Raw genomic sequence first — 16,837 nt, 5'->3', positions numbered from 1 at the left:
TAGTTTAGCTCATCTCAAATTACCAAGTGCGAGGCTTTAGAATAAAACAAGACTCGAAAGCACGTAAAGCACCATCAAAGAACACTCTGAGAAGATGGCTCGTCATGGAAAAGGCCCAAAAACTAACAAGAAAAAGCTGGCTCCTGAAAAGGAAAGATTTATACAATGTTGTGCTGATATTACATTAGAGTTAACAGATTCTTTAACCTCGGGAACAACGAGAGAGATTAATTTAAACGGTTTGATTACGAAGTATTCGAAGAAATATAAACTAAAGCAACAACCAAGGTTAACCGATATTATTAATTCTATTCCAGACCAATACAAAAAATATTTATTGCCCAAATTAAAGGCTAAGCCGGTAAGGACAGCGTCGGGTATTGCAGTCGTAGCTGTTATGTGTAAGCCACATCGTTGTCCTCATATTGCATATACAGGTAATATTTGTGTTTATTGTCCGGGTGGTCCAGATTCTGATTTTGAGTATTCTACACAATCTTACACCGGTTATGAACCAACTTCAATGCGTGCCATCAGGGCTCGTTATGATCCTTATGAGCAAGCGCGTGGAAGAGTGGAACAACTAAAACAGCTAGGTCATTCCATCGATAAGGTCGAATATGTTCTGATGGGTGGTACATTTATGTCATTACCGAAAGAGTACCGTGAAGATTTTATTGTCAAATTGCATAATGCACTTTCTGGGTTCAATGGTAATGATATCGATGAAGCCATTCTTTATTCACAACAAAGTTTAACAAAGTGTGTTGGTATAACCATTGAAACTAGGCCAGATTATTGTACCCAAACACATTTGGACGATATGTTGAAATATGGTTGTACCAGACTAGAAATTGGTGTTCAGTCGTTGTACGAAGACGTTGCTCGTGATACTAATAGAGGACACACTGTTAGATCTGTTTGTGAAACTTTTGCTGTGTCCAAGGATGCCGGTTATAAGGTTGTCTCTCACATGATGCCAGATTTACCAAATGTCGGGATGGAAAGAGATATTGAACAGTTTAAAGAGTATTTTGAAAATCCCGATTTTAGGACTGATGGGTTGAAAATTTATCCAACTCTAGTCATTAGGGGTACAGGTCTATACGAACTTTGGAAGACGGGCAGGTATAAGTCATATAGTGCTAACGCCCTAGTGGACTTAGTTGCTAGAATCCTCGCTCTAGTGCCCCCATGGACAAGAATCTACCGTGTCCAAAGAGATATCCCTATGCCCTTAGTTACCTCAGGTGTTGACAATGGTAACTTGAGAGAACTGGCATTAGCCAGAATGAAGGATCTGGGTACAACTTGTAGGGATGTTCGTACAAGGGAAGTAGGTATCCAAGAAGTGCATCATAAAGTTCAACCAGACCAAGTGGAGCTAATTAGAAGAGACTACTATGCTAACGGTGGTTGGGAAACCTTTTTATCATACGAAGATCCAAAGAAGGACATATTGATTGGTTTACTGAGATTGAGAAAAGCTTCCAAGAAATATACATATAGAAAAGAATTCACTTCCCAGAGGACTTCTATTGTCAGAGAATTGCATGTTTATGGTTCTGTGGTTCCTCTTCATTCAAGGGATCCTCGTAAATTCCAGCACCAAGGGTTCGGTACTCTATTAATGGAGGAAGCGGAAAGAATCGCCAAAGAAGAACATGGTTCAGAGAAAATTTCTGTTATTTCTGGTGTCGGTGTAAGAAATTACTATGGTAAATTAGGGTATGAATTAGATGGCCCATACATGTCGAAGAAAATTTAAGAGTAGGTAGAGTTTCTACGTCTCACCGACATCACCGGTGCTTCAAACTGAAATTAAATATATTTAAGTAAATAATTGTTTATACTATTCATTATTAATTCCTCTTATGATAAAGGTAAAAAGTGTCTCGGGCGAAATAAACATAAACTTAAGTGTATTCAGCCACCGTTGAAAAAGAAGAAAAATAGAAAAAAATGAAGTGTAAACCTCGTTAGTTGATCACATATCTATATACAAACATGCACATTCGGTTAACCGCACGTGCAACACCTTATATACATATATACACATATACGTACATATATTTTAAAAATTTGGACGGGTGACATGAAATCACTCCTTAGTTATTCTTTTTTGATCCATCATCTGCTTGCGCATTTACAATTGGCCCCAGATACTCCATTGAATAAGAGGTACCAATCGGTAAACCCTTTCTCACCAACTCAGGGAAAAATCTCCATCTCCATATGAATAAAAAGTCATCCGGGTTTCCATGGGTTAATATTCTTAAATATTGCAAATACACGACGAAGATATAGACACCAGTACCGGTCAAAAGGTGCCACCAAGCATGCAGTTCCAACAAAACACCTAATGGCAAGGCCAAATATGTTCTCCGGATATAGATCCAGAAAGAACACAAGTGAATGTCTAATTGCCAACAAATGAACCCAATGACAAAAGGCACCATGCCCATAACCATTGTGATAAAAAGATTTTTCTTTGCGAATGAGTCATGAACGTGATAATAGGTTAACCAGCCAGAAAGAACCACCACTAGAAGGGTCAAAATACCATAAAGGACCTGGAAAATTGCTGGTTTTTGGACAACAACGTAAATCCAGGTTAAAAGAGTGACTATACCACACATGATAAAAGAAATTACCATTTGAATTCTAAATGAACTCTCCTTCCTTTTCTTTTCATCCTTAATCAAAATTTCTTGAGTTTCTGCAAAAATACCCCACGATGGGATGATAGTTGCATAAAGCATTGGCAATTCGTCCAACAATTGATAACGATACTGTAAAGTCATATGAAATAACCACGAACCAATACCAACCAGTGAGAACCCCATTCCTATCAATATATATCTTGTTTCCAATTTGTTACGCCAAGCGCTATATGTAGAATAGAAGGCGGTCATTAAAAATATACTGTTAGTTATAGTATTTGACCATTCTGCAATATAGGGAGACACAACATAATTTTCCTCGCACCAATCAATCAGAGAGGTAGGCTTGCCCCAATAACCTTCAATCGGGGCCTCTGGATAAGGCCAGCTGAATAGCATTTGATTTTTATTTCTCTATCCTTTTTTCCCCCAGAAATTCACTAGCTTTTGTGATATATCTTTTTGCCTAGATTCTTGAATTAGAAAACAATGAGCAGCCAGACAGATCAGATAGTTATTTCCTTTCTTTTTTCACTATTAACAAGTATACAAGATTGAAGCATACAATAGAAAGAAAGCTAGGCGAAACAGAAAACAGAAAAAGGCACACTTGACATTATGGCATTATAAAAAGAAACTGATGGATAACTCGCTTCAGGAAATCTAATCCCCTGATTCTGAAGGTTAGCGCACGCTATCGGACATGCTATGCCACTCCACGGGAACGAGGGATTTAAAAAAGGAACATGAAGTGATATGAGCCGAATGGTTAATACAGCTAGCACAATCAACAGGTATTATGTTATAGTGTGATTCTCGTTACTTAGCCTTCTATATACTTGTGAACTTATGAAAAACAAACTTAATATCTTAGCCTCTGAGGTTTGTAGGGGTCTTCGAGGAACTTTATCTCCTCTTCTGTTAGAGTGACTTGTAGTGCGGCAATCGCTTCGTCTACTCTTGATGTAGAGGTCAATCCTACAATGGGGTGGCAACCCTTATGTAGAGTCCATGCGATGGAGATCATGGCCATGGAGACATTTTTATCCTTCGACAACCTTTCTACACGATTAACAATCTCCCTCTGTCCTTCATCGAGGGTGTCCAATTGTAACGACTTGAAAGTTGGATCACTCTTAATCCTGTCCGTGCTTTGATTCAAAGGACGAGTCAGTATGCCTCGTGCGTTAGGAGACCATGGAAGTAAACCGATATTGTGCCTTTTGGCAAAAGGAATCAATTCGCGTTCATCTTCACGATTAAGCAAGTTGTAGTAAGACTGCGAGGAAATGAACTGGAACCAGCCGTATTTGTCGGCTATGAACTGCAGTTCTGCAAATTCAGTTGCCAACATACTCGAGGCCCCAATGTATCTGACATGGCCCGCTTCAACAACATCATTCATCGCCTTCATGATCTCTTTCATAGGCGTTTCATGATCTAATCTGTGGATTTGTAAAAGATCTATATATGTACCTAATCTTTCCACAGAGTTTTCAACACCAGCAATTATATGCTTTCTGGATAAACCCCATTGGTTGGACAGTTCCAATTCTTCAAATTCATTTAGAGTAAAGTTATGATGCAACTCAAGGGTCTCATCAACAGGTAAGAAAATTTTGGTCATGATTACCACTGTTTCCCTCTTGATATTGTAGTGCTCCAGAAATTCCTTAATTATCCTTTCACTCAAACCATTGGAATAAAAGTCAGCCGTATCAAAGGTACGTAGACCGTTATCGTAACAATGCTTCAAGATCTTGAAAACCTGGGCCTTGTCCTCCATGACCCACTCTGCCCATTTCTTAGAACCGTATGACATACATCCTATCACTATTGGTGATATCTTGAGGCCTGAGTTTCCCAGTCTTACCTGCTTAGCTAAAACCATTTTTCTTATTTGATTTGCGCTTCCTTGACAACTAAATTACAGAGTTATCAAGTCAATTGGACCTGAACGTTGTTCTCGAGGTCTATATATATATATATATATATATATTAAAGCACTAATAGAATAGGAATAAGACGAATATCAGCTTTTTTCCTCACGTAATAAAATTTATTGACTACGGGAAACGCATTCAATTCAAACAACTGAAGTAATCTTCTGCTTCCATCCCATTGCACTAATCTCTTCTTTCCACGGAAAGCACGCTGTCAAAAACGGTTTCGCTTATCGTACGTAAGGAAAATACTTCCATGACCGCAAAGAACTATACCCACGGCGGCGAATTTTGTCTTACCGTCGTTTACTAAATACAGAAATCTTCTTATCATTATTGAGCTTTCTCGACGGCGCAGCCTCGCCGGGTGATGATGCCAAGCCGCGGAAAGAGAAAAAAATTTACTTGAGATTTCAGATAAAAATATAATGGAAGAGATGAAAGGCTAATAATAGAAACCGCTCGATCTTTGAACAAAAGACAATTAAAGGCCAGACAAAAAAGAAACGTTAACAAGAAGCGAGCCTGTTCTAAAGTGTTCAACGAGCTCATTCAATCTAGAGTCCTCTATTCCTAATAGCCAACCCCCTTTTGACTCATTAAAGCAATTGAAAGCTAGACAAGCAGAATTATTCTTTTTTTTCAAGGTTTCTATCACGTTGTGTCGTTAATATCCCCCGGAGCAAACAGGCTGAAGCGTAAAAAAACTTAAATATTAAGGTGTCGCAACATTATACTTTGAAACTCTTATACATACAGTATGGGTAGACGGAAGATTGAAATTCAAAGGATCTCTGATGACAGAAACAGGGCTGTCACATTCATAAAGCGTAAAGCTGGTCTTTTCAAAAAGGCCCATGAACTGTCTGTTCTTTGTCAAGTTGACATAGCGGTCATTATACTGGGGTCTAATAACACGTTCTATGAGTTTTCCTCTGTGGATACGAATGACTTAATCTACCATTACCAAAATGACAAAAACTTGCTTCATGAGGTGAAAGACCCATCCGATTATGGAGACTTCCACAAGAATGCGTCCGTGAACATAAACCAAGAACTGCTCAGGTCGTCTATAACAAATAAACCCTCGAAATCAAGTGTTGCCGGAATGAACCATACAGAAAATGATGATGATGAGAACAATGAGGAGGAAGAGGATGGTCATGTCAATTTTGGAAGGGATCCTAATACGCGTTTGAACACTAAGGCTTCTGATAGAAATCCCTCGAATACGCAGTTGAAGTTGTTATCTCCAACCGCACTTATATCAAAAATGGATGGTAGCGACCATAATAAACGTCATCCTGAGAATGCGCTACCACCTTTACAGCGTTTGAAAAGGCTAAAACCAGATCCTTTACAAATAAATAGAAATTCGCAACAACAACAACATATACCGAGACCATACCATAGCAACATGTACAATCTCAATCAGCCATCATCCAGTTCATCTTCCCCCTCCACGATGGATTTCCCAAAATTGCCAAGTTTTCAAAACTCCTCCTTTACTGCTCGCCCTCCACCCATTTCCATTTCACCAAATAAGTTCAGTAAACCGTTTACAAATGCAACCTCCAGGACCCCTAAACAGGAGCAGAAGATTAACGGTAATAGTAGTAATACTAATGACAACAGTACTTACACTCAGTCACCGCCTAATTCTTTAGAAGACTCCATTCAGCAAACCGTTAAAGCCAGAAGGAAATTATCCGCCAGACCAGTGCTTCGTGTGAGAATTCCGAATAACAATTTCAGCAGTAATTCTGCTATTCCAAGTGAACCCTCCTCTGCTTCCTCTACATCGGCGAACAGCAATACCATGGGATCTTCACAAATCATGAAAGAAAACAAGGCAAGTCGATCTAGTAAAATTTCCCCACTGTCGGCATCAGCCTCAGGTCCTCTAACCCTTCAAAAGGGTAATAATGGTAGAGTGGTAATAAAATTACCAAATGCAAATGGGCCTAACGGTTCTAGCAATAACAATGGCAATAACAATAACAACCCCAATCACCCTTATCCTTTCGTGAGTGGGTCTTCACCTCTTTTTTCTGCAACACAGCCATATATTGCCACCCCCTTGCAGCCATCAAATATTCCTGGCGGACCTTTCCAACAAAATGCATCCTCATTTCTGGCTCAAAGACAAACCCAACAGTACCAACAAATGTCCTTCAAAAAACAGAGCCAAACCGTACCATTGAGTACAACGTTGACGGGGCGCCCTCCTTCAACTTTTTCCGGCCCTGAAACTAACAATGGCCCTCCAACGGGTTCACTGCCATCGAAGTTCGTACATGATTTAATGAGTAATTCTCCAAATGTTTCTTCGATATCGATGTTCCCAGATTGGTCAATGGGACCCAACAGTGCCAAGCCCGGAAATACAAACAGTTCCGGTACTTTTCCTCCCGTACAGCCAGGTGTACACAACAGCAACGACGGCAACAGCAGCAACAACAGCAACGACAACAATAACGACAACAGCAACGGCAAAAACAATGGCAATAGCAATAACAGTTACTACAGCAATAACGAAGATGCACCTGTAAATGGGGCTGCTATTCCAGAACATACTAGTGGCGACACGAATAATCAGTCCAACTCGAGCACGTATGATGCTGCAGCCGCAGCATATAACGGGAATACCGGGTTGACTCCATATATAAATACTGCTCAAACACCATTAGGTACAAAATTCTTCAATTTTTCAACTGATATCTCGGGAGAGAAAAATTCAAGCAAAATTTAAACTAAAATGATTGATTAGTACAAATATTCCAAAGCATAAGAAATTTCTTTTCGTGAGAATAAAGAAATACATTATTTTATTTACATTAATATTAATTCACATACTTACGTAATGAATTACCCAAAAAAGGAGAAAATATCATAAAAATCAATTGCATCCTCCTCTGAATACTGGCAGTTTCAAATAACTTTTTATACATCAGCAACCGAGCATATTTGCCGCCTTGTGTGTAAAAATATAAAGTGTAAAACGGCTGAAGCCGGGAGAAGCCGAAATATTCCTTGGTGGTATAACTCCGTACATTCGAGGTTTAATTTAAACCCATACATTGTCACAATTTTCACACTGCTTTTTTTTTCTGCGCGTGAAATTCTAATTGACAGACGGAGGCATCAGACAATTGTGGTGACAGGATCATGGCGGTTCCACTGGAGGCTAATGCATTCCGTAGGCAGACGGTCGCCTGGTGCCCTGCCCATTACCACTTGGTGGATGGCACAATTCCGCGCTCGCCTTCGGCTCTGGCGGGAAAATACCTCTCCTGGTAAGCGTGGGAGGAACACCACTAACTAGGTGTCTACCAGGTGAGAACTCCAGTACCAACGTCTAAGAACATCATGATATTGCAGTTTTTTGAAATTTCATATACAGCGTTACCAAGTATATGGTGATTAAAGCTTGTTCGTCATTTAATTTTTATATTTGCTTAAGACCAGTGACAAAAGAGTGAAGACAGACTATACATCATGAAGGTATGATTTAGAGTACTATAATGGAGAGGCAATAGAGAAACTTTATATGTGGAATGATGACATGATATGATACGTTTATAAACCAGAAAAGGAATCAAACGGAAACCAGACATCCTAAAGATTTATTAAATTTGTTTTCTTAAGGAGAGAAACAGTACCGGGAATTACCATATACCAATCGATTCGTCAGAACATTATTTTAAACAAACAGAATAGAATTACATTAGTTATAAAAAATTGTCAAATTGAAAGTATTTCATATAACTGGCGCATATATTCCATAAAAGATAAGGTAATTCAACTTCCCCACTTAATAATTTCTCTAGAATGGCAAAATTTCACCTATCAAACATAAATTTTTACAATAGTATACTAACAAAATTTTCTTAATCTATTGAAAATAAAAATAGTTGAACATTTCTTACCCAGTTAACGGGTCTCAAAAGACCTTCGAAATTGATGATGAACACCGTATCCGTGTTTTCTTCGACAAGAGAATCGGTCAAGAAGTCGATGGTGAAGCCGTTGGTGATGAATTCAAGGGTTACGTCTTCAAGATCTCCGGTGGTAACGACAAACAAGGTTTCCCAATGAAACAAGGTGTTTTGTTGCCAACCAGAATCAAGTTGTTGTTGACCAAGAACGTTTCTTGTTACAGACCAAGACGTAATGGTGAAAGAAAGAGAAAGTCTGTCAGAGGTGCCATTGTTGGCCCTGATTTGGCTGTCTTAGCTTTGGTCATTATCAAGAAGGGTGAACAAGAATTGGAAGGTCTAACTGACACCACTGTTCCAAAGAGATTGGGTCCAAAGAGAGCTAACAACATCAGAAAGTTCTTCGGTTTGTCCAAGGAAGATGACGTTCGTGATTTCGTCATCAGAAGAGAAGTCACCAAGGGTGAAAAGACTTACACCAAGGCTCCAAAGATCCAAAGATTGGTTACTCCTCAAAGATTGCAAAGAAAGAGACACCAAAGGGCTTTGAAGGTCAGAAACGCTCAAGCTCAAAGAGAAGCTGCTGCCGAATACGCTCAATTGTTGGCTAAGAGATTATCTGAAAGAAAGGCTGAAAAGGCTGAAATCAGAAAGAGAAGAGCTTCTTCTTTGAAAGCTTAAATTTAGAAAGCAGTGAAAATAAATTCTTTTGTTCAAAAACTCCTTTCTTATTCTGTATTTTGTGTATTTCTAAGCTTAAAATCAAATAACTTTATTTTTTATATAATTAACAAAAAGAAAAATAATCATATGTATTGTAAACGAGAGTTGAAATGAATCCTCAATTGGGTATCCCAGCCGGTCCACTTTGGCTAAAAGTTATGTAAAAAAGAAATCATGCCTTTGAAGTGAAATAACAAAATTCCTACGTTTTTCAAGATGCTGTATAAAATCGTTTACAAAAGTACAAAAGTCCAGTATAGCAGCAACAGATCGGGCATCCAGTTTCGTTGCTTCATCTCATAGTAACCAATTCTTCTGCGCTAGTTGGATGAATAGCAACACAATTATCAAAATCAGCCTTGGTGGCACCCATCTTTATGGCAACACCAAACCCTTGCAAGATTTCTGCAGAGGAATCACCAACAATGTGCAGACCGACAACCTTCTCATCTGGCCCCACACAGACAATTTTATATCTTGTAGGCGATTTTTCACTCAACATAGCATAGTACATAGCGGTGAATTTAGAATTGTAGACTTTAATATTCTCCTTACCGTATTTTTCAATGGCTTCCTTCTCAGAAATACCAATGGAACCGGCTTCTGGGTGTGAAAATATTACACTGGGGACGTTTTCATAATCAAGTTTGTCATTGCGAAATTTCTCAGGACCAAACAATCTATTAGATAACTTTCTACCTGCTGCAATGGCGACAGGAGTCAATTCAACTTTTCCAACAACGTCACCTAAAGAATAAATGTTAGAAACATTGGTATTTTGATATTCATCAGCAATGATTTGGTCATGAGAGTTCAGCTTTATACCTACGTTTTCTGAACCCATACCGAGATGGGATTTACGTCCAATTGTCCAAATTAATTCGTCAACGTCATCAATGGACTTTGAGTCATTCATATGTATTTTCAATTTGTTGGTTTCTTCATTCTTCTCCACCTTAACAATTTTGGATAGTTTATGAACATTGATGCCCTCGTTTATGTAATGGTCGGTAATGGTGCTCTGGATGCATTCATCAAATTTTCTCAAGACAGTTTCACCTCTAATGACCAAGTGCGTTTCGGAGCCTAGCCCATGGAAAACACCTGCTAACTCAATACCAATATAACCAGCACCAACGACAACAACTTTCTTGGGTTGCTCTTCTAACCTGAAGAACCCGTCAGAATCGGTTCCTAATTCGAAACCTGGTATGCTTTCAGGGAAAATAGCCTTTCCGCCGGTTGCGACTAAAATATGATTAGCCGAGTAGACTTCAGTGGTATTATCTCTTTTCTGCACTTCAACGTTACCGTCCTTATTAAACCTGGCCCATCCAAATACAACATCCACTTTTTCTTTATCCAAATTCTTCTGGTATATACCGTTCAATCTATGGACATAAGCGTCCCTTTTCTGCTTGAATTCTGGCCAATTAAAAGTCAAATGCTTTTTATCTAATGGAAGATTCTGATATAATCCATACTCCTTTGCATGAGATACTCTAGTAGCCAGGTCAGAAGCATACCACATGACTTTCTTAGGGACACAACCCACGTTAACACAGGTGCCACCAAGTGCCTTAGCTTCCACTAGTAAGGTCTTCGCACCATAAGATGCAGCTCTCCTTGCGGAAGCAACACCTCCTGAGCCACCCCCGATAACGAGATAATCGTAGTGCTTGATATTCGTAGACATTGTTCTTATCTGTAAAGTCCTAAATGATTGTTTAGTTGCTGAAAGCATGAAGTTCTGTAAACGAATATATAAATATATAAGAAAGAAAACCGTAAAATAAGATTGAAGATTGAGAACCGCCTGAGAAAAATCAGAAATGCTTCTTATATTTTTTTAGCCTCACTTCAACATTAGATTCCAAATGAAAAGCTCCGAAATCCTCGAAAAATTGACGAGGGTCGTGCTTACTAAGAGACGTCAAGAAATATCACGCACTTTGACAACGACAGGAAGAGGGAAAAACAGCAAATGCTGTGCAAACGAATTAAATTATTTACTGATACAGCTACGTGAAATGCTTGACAATTATGTACACATAACACAACAACTTATGCTAAACGCGTGAAATCTAGAGCCGAGTTTGATTCTTCCACGCTTTCAATGCTATTATACGGAGAAACGGTCGTCTTCTCCGTATTTGACTCTGAAAATAGTGAAGATTTACGGGCAGCATGGAGGATCTTTTTCGAATACTCATGTAGCGTGCATAATAGACATAAAATTGACCAACAAATGCAAATACCGCCGTATATGGTCCCTAGGACTCTGAATGCATATAGGGGAACGTACTGGTCATATTGCACATATAGCTCTTCGTTCCCTAGAGACATAGTACCCATTGGGAAAGTCATTCCCCAAAAACCTTTGTGGAAGGTATAAACTCTCTTCACTTTCCCTGTCTCACTTTCAATCTCTTTTTTATTGTAATACGACAGGATTGAAATGACGGAAATCACAGTAAAGAAGTAGCCCATAGCGAGCAACGCCATAGCAGAGATAATGCCTAGAACTTTGAAACACCATGGAACTGCAATAGTCAGTATTTCTTGTTCTCTAGTAACGTTATCCGTTTGGTAATATTTGCTCACGTATTTTTTTATATTGTCTGTAAGCAACAAAACCCCAAAACTGCCTTGGCCCATCGGTCCCAAAAGCAGGAACAGCGTGAAAACCTGCGTCATCGGTGGTATCTTATTGATATAGAGACTCCAGAAGTATATCGCGATCAGTATGAAGACGAAAATAATGGCATGTAGCCAGGTCAAGGCACATATGACCAACGTTATCAGTTGAATGTTTCTATTGAACGCATGACCAAATATTTCTGACATTGTGAATGTTCCACAACTTGAAGCGACGACGACTAGCGGAATGATATCCAGCAGCAATACACTTTTCATGTTCTCGGATGCCATTCTAATATTATATGAAGGATAATTTCCAATCCCTTCCAAAGAGTAATAGTCATGCCAGATAAGAAATGAGATACCCCAAGCTATTACTAAGCTGACTGCGAGATCATACCACCACAGGACATAAACAAATATCATCAAGTTCCTGGCATTAGTAGGGCTTTTCGTAGTGTACTCTTTTGAAAGTGCTCCTAAGAAATTTATAATTGTAACTAACCCCATGGGATAAGTACCCCAAAATAAATTGTGCTTCATATTTCTGAAAAAGTCATTGAAATATTCTCTGAAGCTTTTCTCCTTGATGTATATAATCAAATGTAACAGTTGCAGCGCCTGTACAGCAATGAAAATAAGGCACGTGATAGCGAACATGATATATGAGCATATTCTTAGCCATCTTGCAGGATATGGGAAGTTATATAGAATATTCGATGAAATACCGACACCCATGACCATAACAAACATAAAGGGATCGAACTGCCTCGTGACAGCAAGTACCCAATTGGCAACCATTTTTTATTCCGCTTGTCTTCTCTTATACTATAAACCGTCTTTAAAACACGCGTATTGTCTGAGCTCAACCAATAATCGTTCTAAAGGGAAGAATTTAGTTTTATATCGTTTGTACGCGAGGAGTTCGTGTAGTAAATATCATAAGTTCTAATGTAACAAGACAAGGATATATATGCTGGTTGACTATTCTATTAGAACCTTTGGTTAAATATGTCAAGTACGCATTTTGAGCAAAATATAAGCAAAAAAGTCAAAGGCAACCCCAATGTGCCAAACACGGCGATGAGTCTTCTGCTTTTTAGATTTCATGCACTTGCAGCTTTTCCGCTACAGGCGCGGCACAAGGATAAAAAATAACATGATAGTTTGCAGAAATTTTATCAGTCAATTGATAGGAGGCATCACTATTGTTGCCTTATACGATATGCTGCAAAAACGATAATAATTTCTTATTTTTTCATCCTCGTGGGAGACTTGATAGGTTAAATGATGTGTCACTGGAAAGTAGAAGTGTCATCGAGACGCCATGCCCCCTTCTCTTTTGTCACACTTAATTATTTGTATACATCCAGTAACGCGCAAAGAAAATGATAGGTCGTGTAAAGGTCGGCTTGTTGGATAACTTAAATCGGCTCTTTGTTATTATACAGAATTAAATAAGATTTAGAGAGGGTGAGAAAGAAAGAAAAAAAGAAACCACTAATAGTGAGAAAGAAAATCAAATGTAAATGATAATCCTATCAGCCCAAAAAGATTAGAATGCCGTGTACGTACATCCATATTTTATATTCATATGTTTTTTAGAGTACATGCAAAAGAAAGAATAAGAAGTAGAGAAATCAACGGAAATCAGTCTTACCGACACCACGCTTACCACTGAATAGATGCTTTGATAAGGAAACAGCATTGTGTCTATCAGATTCACCTTGCTTGGCATGTCTGTTTCTTTCTCTCCTTTCCATCTTGGCCATTCTGTCGGCCTTGGATCTCATGGAACCATCAGCAACACCATCCAATAATCTATCGGTTTGTCTTAACTTGACACCATTGTCGGTAGAAGCTGTTAAGGCATCTTGGTCACCGAAAACAACATCAGAACCCCTTTCAACGTAGCGGTTCTTACGAGCAGCACGTTTCTGTTTATCTTGTAAGGCTGACATATCATGGCCCAAAGTGGACATGTGTTCTTCCATTCTACCAAAGGACTTAGTTAGTTTAGAACGTGGCATGATAGCCTTATTCTTTAAGGACTTCCTATTTCTTGCCTCAGCAATCATCGTCTTTTGCCTATTTCTAATCCATGCAGCTTTCTCCTTGACGTCGTCTACTTCAGATGCTTCGAAACCATCGTAGATTTCTTCCTCATCGTCAGAATTGTAAAATCCTTCGTTTTCCAATTTTTCTTCTTCTTCTTCTAGAGCTTGTAGTTTAGCAGCTATTTCAGGGTCCAAGAAATCATAAACATTCTTACCATCTAAGATTTCTGGCATGATATCGTTCTTCCAATCATCATCTTCTAGTAAGTATTTGTCCTTCAAGTTGACATTGAAGACACCAGCACCACCATTTTCAGCTTCGATATCCCTAGCTAGCTTTCTCCTGTTTGGATCTTCAGGGTCGTATTTCTTTAAGTTCTTGACAGATTCAGGGATAAATGGCGTTCTCTTGATATCATCTCTTGCTTGAGGTTGAGCAACATGAATCTTGTTCAAAACGTTGTTAATTCTCGACTGTGATTTCAACTTATTCTCAATTCTGGAAGCCAATAATTTTTCACATGCTTTGTTTCTAACTTCCATGACGTTTTCTTCCAATTGACATGAAGACGTCATGATTTCAACACCTGGAACCTCCTTAACAGATTCCAATAATTGTGCACGCTCCTCGTCCAGATCCTCTGGTCTGATGATATCAGTTTTGTTAATGACGACCATGACAGACTTGTTGGCGAATAAAGGCTTGATGGAGTGGAATAGTTTAACTTGAGCTTCGATAGTGAAACCACACTGTTCGGAAAGATCCATGAAGTACAAGACACAGGAACGTAAATGGGCGATGGCATAGATCGATTGCATTTCAATGTTGTTCATTTCTTCAGTGGGTCTATCTAGAATACCGGGGGTGTCAATAGCTTGGAATCTCAAGTATTTGTAATCGAAATGACCAACATACAAACTCTTGGTTGTGAAAGCATATGGTTGAACGTCGACGTCTGACTTGGTGATGCATCTCAAAAACGAGGACTTACCGACATTTGGGTAACCACAGATCAGCAGGGTTCTGGTATTTGGGTCGATCGATGGCAGTCTACCAATATGCTGTCTGACTTGTTCCAAATAGGCCAATGGGTCCCTTAACTTCTTGACTATAGTGGCCATTCTACCCAAAGCGGCCCTTTTCAATTGCTTACATTGAAATAAAGATTGACCGAACTTCAGCAATCTGACATAATCTCTAGCGACTTGTTCCACAAGAGACTTAGCACGAGAAATGGCAGCCAATGATATTTTATAATGATTCTTCTCGTATAAGGTGTCCATCAAATCCCTATGGAAAGGATGTACGTCATTAATGTTGGGAAAGCCCTTTAAGATGTCCTCAAATTTTTCCACAAAACCTTCACCTGTATACTTGACTTTACGCATATAGAACGCTCTGATTCTAGTAATCTTGAAACCAGGCCTGATCACAGTTGGTGTCTTTCTCTGGGTTCTGTTTAAGACAATGTCCAGCAAATCATTTGCTGGAGCGACAGTAGGGATATCCTTCCATGAAAGTTGCATCTTCGGTATAGAGGGGAGATGTGTTGGCTTTTGAAGGGTACACTTACTTTGTTATGAAAAACTGGAACTCCTAAACCAGAATCCTATTCTTTATATTGTATTAGTAGATGAGATAGTACATGGGTGAAAAATTTTCTTTGCGATGAGCTGCGGAAAAAACTTTTTTTTCCAGTTGAAAAAAAAAAAGAAGATGAAGATCGTGTACGACGGAATAGACGTGTCGTTTTCCCAATACTGGCATACAAATCAAGAAGGAGAAGAGTGGGCTTTTGTCAATTGCAGTTGAATACAGTGTGATAGCCGAGCAAACATACGAGAAACATGTCAGCTGTAGATCCAGGTAGCAATACAGGTGCCAGTATCAATGGCGGATCTGCTACAGCCATTGCTACTCTTTTACGCAACCATAAGGAGTTGAAGCAAAGGCAGGGATTATTCCAAGCCAAACAGACAGACTTCTTCCGTTACAAAAGATTTGTTAGGGCACTGCATTCTGAGGAGTATGTTGGGAAGTCTGAAAGACAGCCAGAGATATATCCAACTATACCTTCTAACAAGATCGAAGACCAGCTTAAGTCACGTGAAATCTTCATTCAACTCATAAAGGCACAGATGGTGATCCCAGTGAAAAAATTGCACAGTCAAGAGTGCAAAGAGCACGGATTGAAGCCAAGCAAGGACTTTCCGCACTTGGTTGTTTCGAACAAGGCACAACTGGAGGCTGATGAATATTTCGTTTGGAACTACAACCCCAGAACCTACATGGATTACTTGATCGTTATTGGTGTTGTGTCCATCATATTAGCGCTCGTATGCTACCCATTATGGCCGCGTTCCATGAGACGCGGCTCCTATTATGTGTCCCTGGGTGCCTTCGGTATTTTGGCGGGCTTCTTCGCTGTCGCTATCCTGAGATTGATCTTATACGTTTTATCACTAATTGTCTACAGAGATGTTGGTGGGTTCTGGATCTTTCCCAACCTGTTCGAAGACTGTGGTGTACTAGAGAGTTTCAAACCACTGTATGGTTTTGGTGAGAAAGATACCTACAGTTACAAAAAGAAGCTGAAAAGAACGAAGAAGAAACAAGCCAAGAGAGAAAGCAATAAGAAGAAAGCTATCAATGAAAAAGCCGAACAAAACTAAACTTCCACTGTTCTATATAGCTCTACTCTATAAACCTTCTATATTGTAACCTTCCCATGAATGCCCACATGTACAAAACTTCGAGACAACCGATATCAAAGCGCTATCATCTGACTGCTTTGCATCGCTTATAGTGAGTACTTTTACATTTGAAGGTTATCGCTCCCGGCAAAAATCTGAATCCACACACCGCATAATTA

General features: G+C 39.2%; 8 protein-coding genes across 8 annotated transcripts; 3 read left to right on the top strand and 5 right to left on the bottom strand.

The window, feature by feature from the left end:
- Positions 1-94: 94 nt before the first annotated feature.
- Positions 95-1,768, top strand: ELP3 (Elongator subunit ELP3; the record flags this gene model as incomplete). The annotated part of the gene is made up of 1 exon (XM_033913789.1): positions 95-1,768. One exon carries the CDS (start codon positions 95-97, stop codon positions 1,766-1,768), a length of 1,674 nt encoding a protein of 557 aa, XP_033769680.1.
- Positions 1,769-2,108: 340 nt separating this feature from the next.
- Positions 2,109-3,062, bottom strand: YDC1 (alkaline dihydroceramidase; the record flags this gene model as incomplete). The annotated part of the gene is made up of 1 exon (XM_033913788.1): positions 2,109-3,062. The coding sequence occupies one exon, from the start codon at positions 3,060-3,062 to the stop codon at positions 2,109-2,111; it is 954 nt and encodes a 317-aa protein (XP_033769679.1).
- A 463-nt stretch (positions 3,063-3,525) lies between these two features.
- Positions 3,526-4,554, bottom strand: SPAR_P01810 (aldo-keto reductase superfamily protein; the record flags this gene model as incomplete). Its single annotated transcript, XM_033913787.1, has 1 exon — positions 3,526-4,554. The coding sequence occupies one exon, from the start codon at positions 4,552-4,554 to the stop codon at positions 3,526-3,528; it is 1,029 nt and encodes a 342-aa protein (XP_033769678.1).
- Positions 4,555-5,366: 812 nt separating this feature from the next.
- On the top strand, positions 5,367-7,358 carry RLM1 (Rlm1p; the record flags this gene model as incomplete). The annotated part of the gene is made up of 1 exon (XM_033913786.1): positions 5,367-7,358. One exon carries the CDS (start codon positions 5,367-5,369, stop codon positions 7,356-7,358), a length of 1,992 nt encoding a protein of 663 aa, XP_033769677.1.
- Positions 7,359-9,559: 2,201 nt separating this feature from the next.
- GLR1 (glutathione-disulfide reductase GLR1) lies at positions 9,560-11,011 on the bottom strand (the record flags this gene model as incomplete). The annotated part of the gene is made up of 1 exon (XM_033913785.1): positions 9,560-11,011. One exon carries the CDS (start codon positions 11,009-11,011, stop codon positions 9,560-9,562), a length of 1,452 nt encoding a protein of 483 aa, XP_033769676.1.
- A 320-nt stretch (positions 11,012-11,331) lies between these two features.
- Positions 11,332-12,708, bottom strand: SSU1 (Ssu1p; the record flags this gene model as incomplete). The annotated part of the gene is made up of 1 exon (XM_033913784.1): positions 11,332-12,708. One exon carries the CDS (start codon positions 12,706-12,708, stop codon positions 11,332-11,334), a length of 1,377 nt encoding a protein of 458 aa, XP_033769675.1.
- An 839-nt stretch (positions 12,709-13,547) lies between these two features.
- NOG1 (putative GTPase NOG1) lies at positions 13,548-15,491 on the bottom strand (the record flags this gene model as incomplete). Its single annotated transcript, XM_033913783.1, has 1 exon — positions 13,548-15,491. One exon carries the CDS (start codon positions 15,489-15,491, stop codon positions 13,548-13,550), a length of 1,944 nt encoding a protein of 647 aa, XP_033769674.1.
- Positions 15,492-15,812: 321 nt separating this feature from the next.
- Positions 15,813-16,637, top strand: SEC62 (Sec63 complex subunit SEC62; the record flags this gene model as incomplete). The annotated part of the gene is made up of 1 exon (XM_033913782.1): positions 15,813-16,637. One exon carries the CDS (start codon positions 15,813-15,815, stop codon positions 16,635-16,637), a length of 825 nt encoding a protein of 274 aa, XP_033769673.1.
- Positions 16,638-16,837: the final 200 nt, after the last annotated feature.

This window comes from Saccharomyces paradoxus, chromosome XVI (genome assembly GCF_002079055.1).
Source record: "Saccharomyces paradoxus chromosome XVI, complete sequence".
NCBI lineage: Eukaryota > Fungi > Ascomycota > Saccharomycetes > Saccharomycetales > Saccharomycetaceae > Saccharomyces > Saccharomyces paradoxus.
This window is presented reverse-complemented; position numbering and strand designations above follow the sequence as displayed.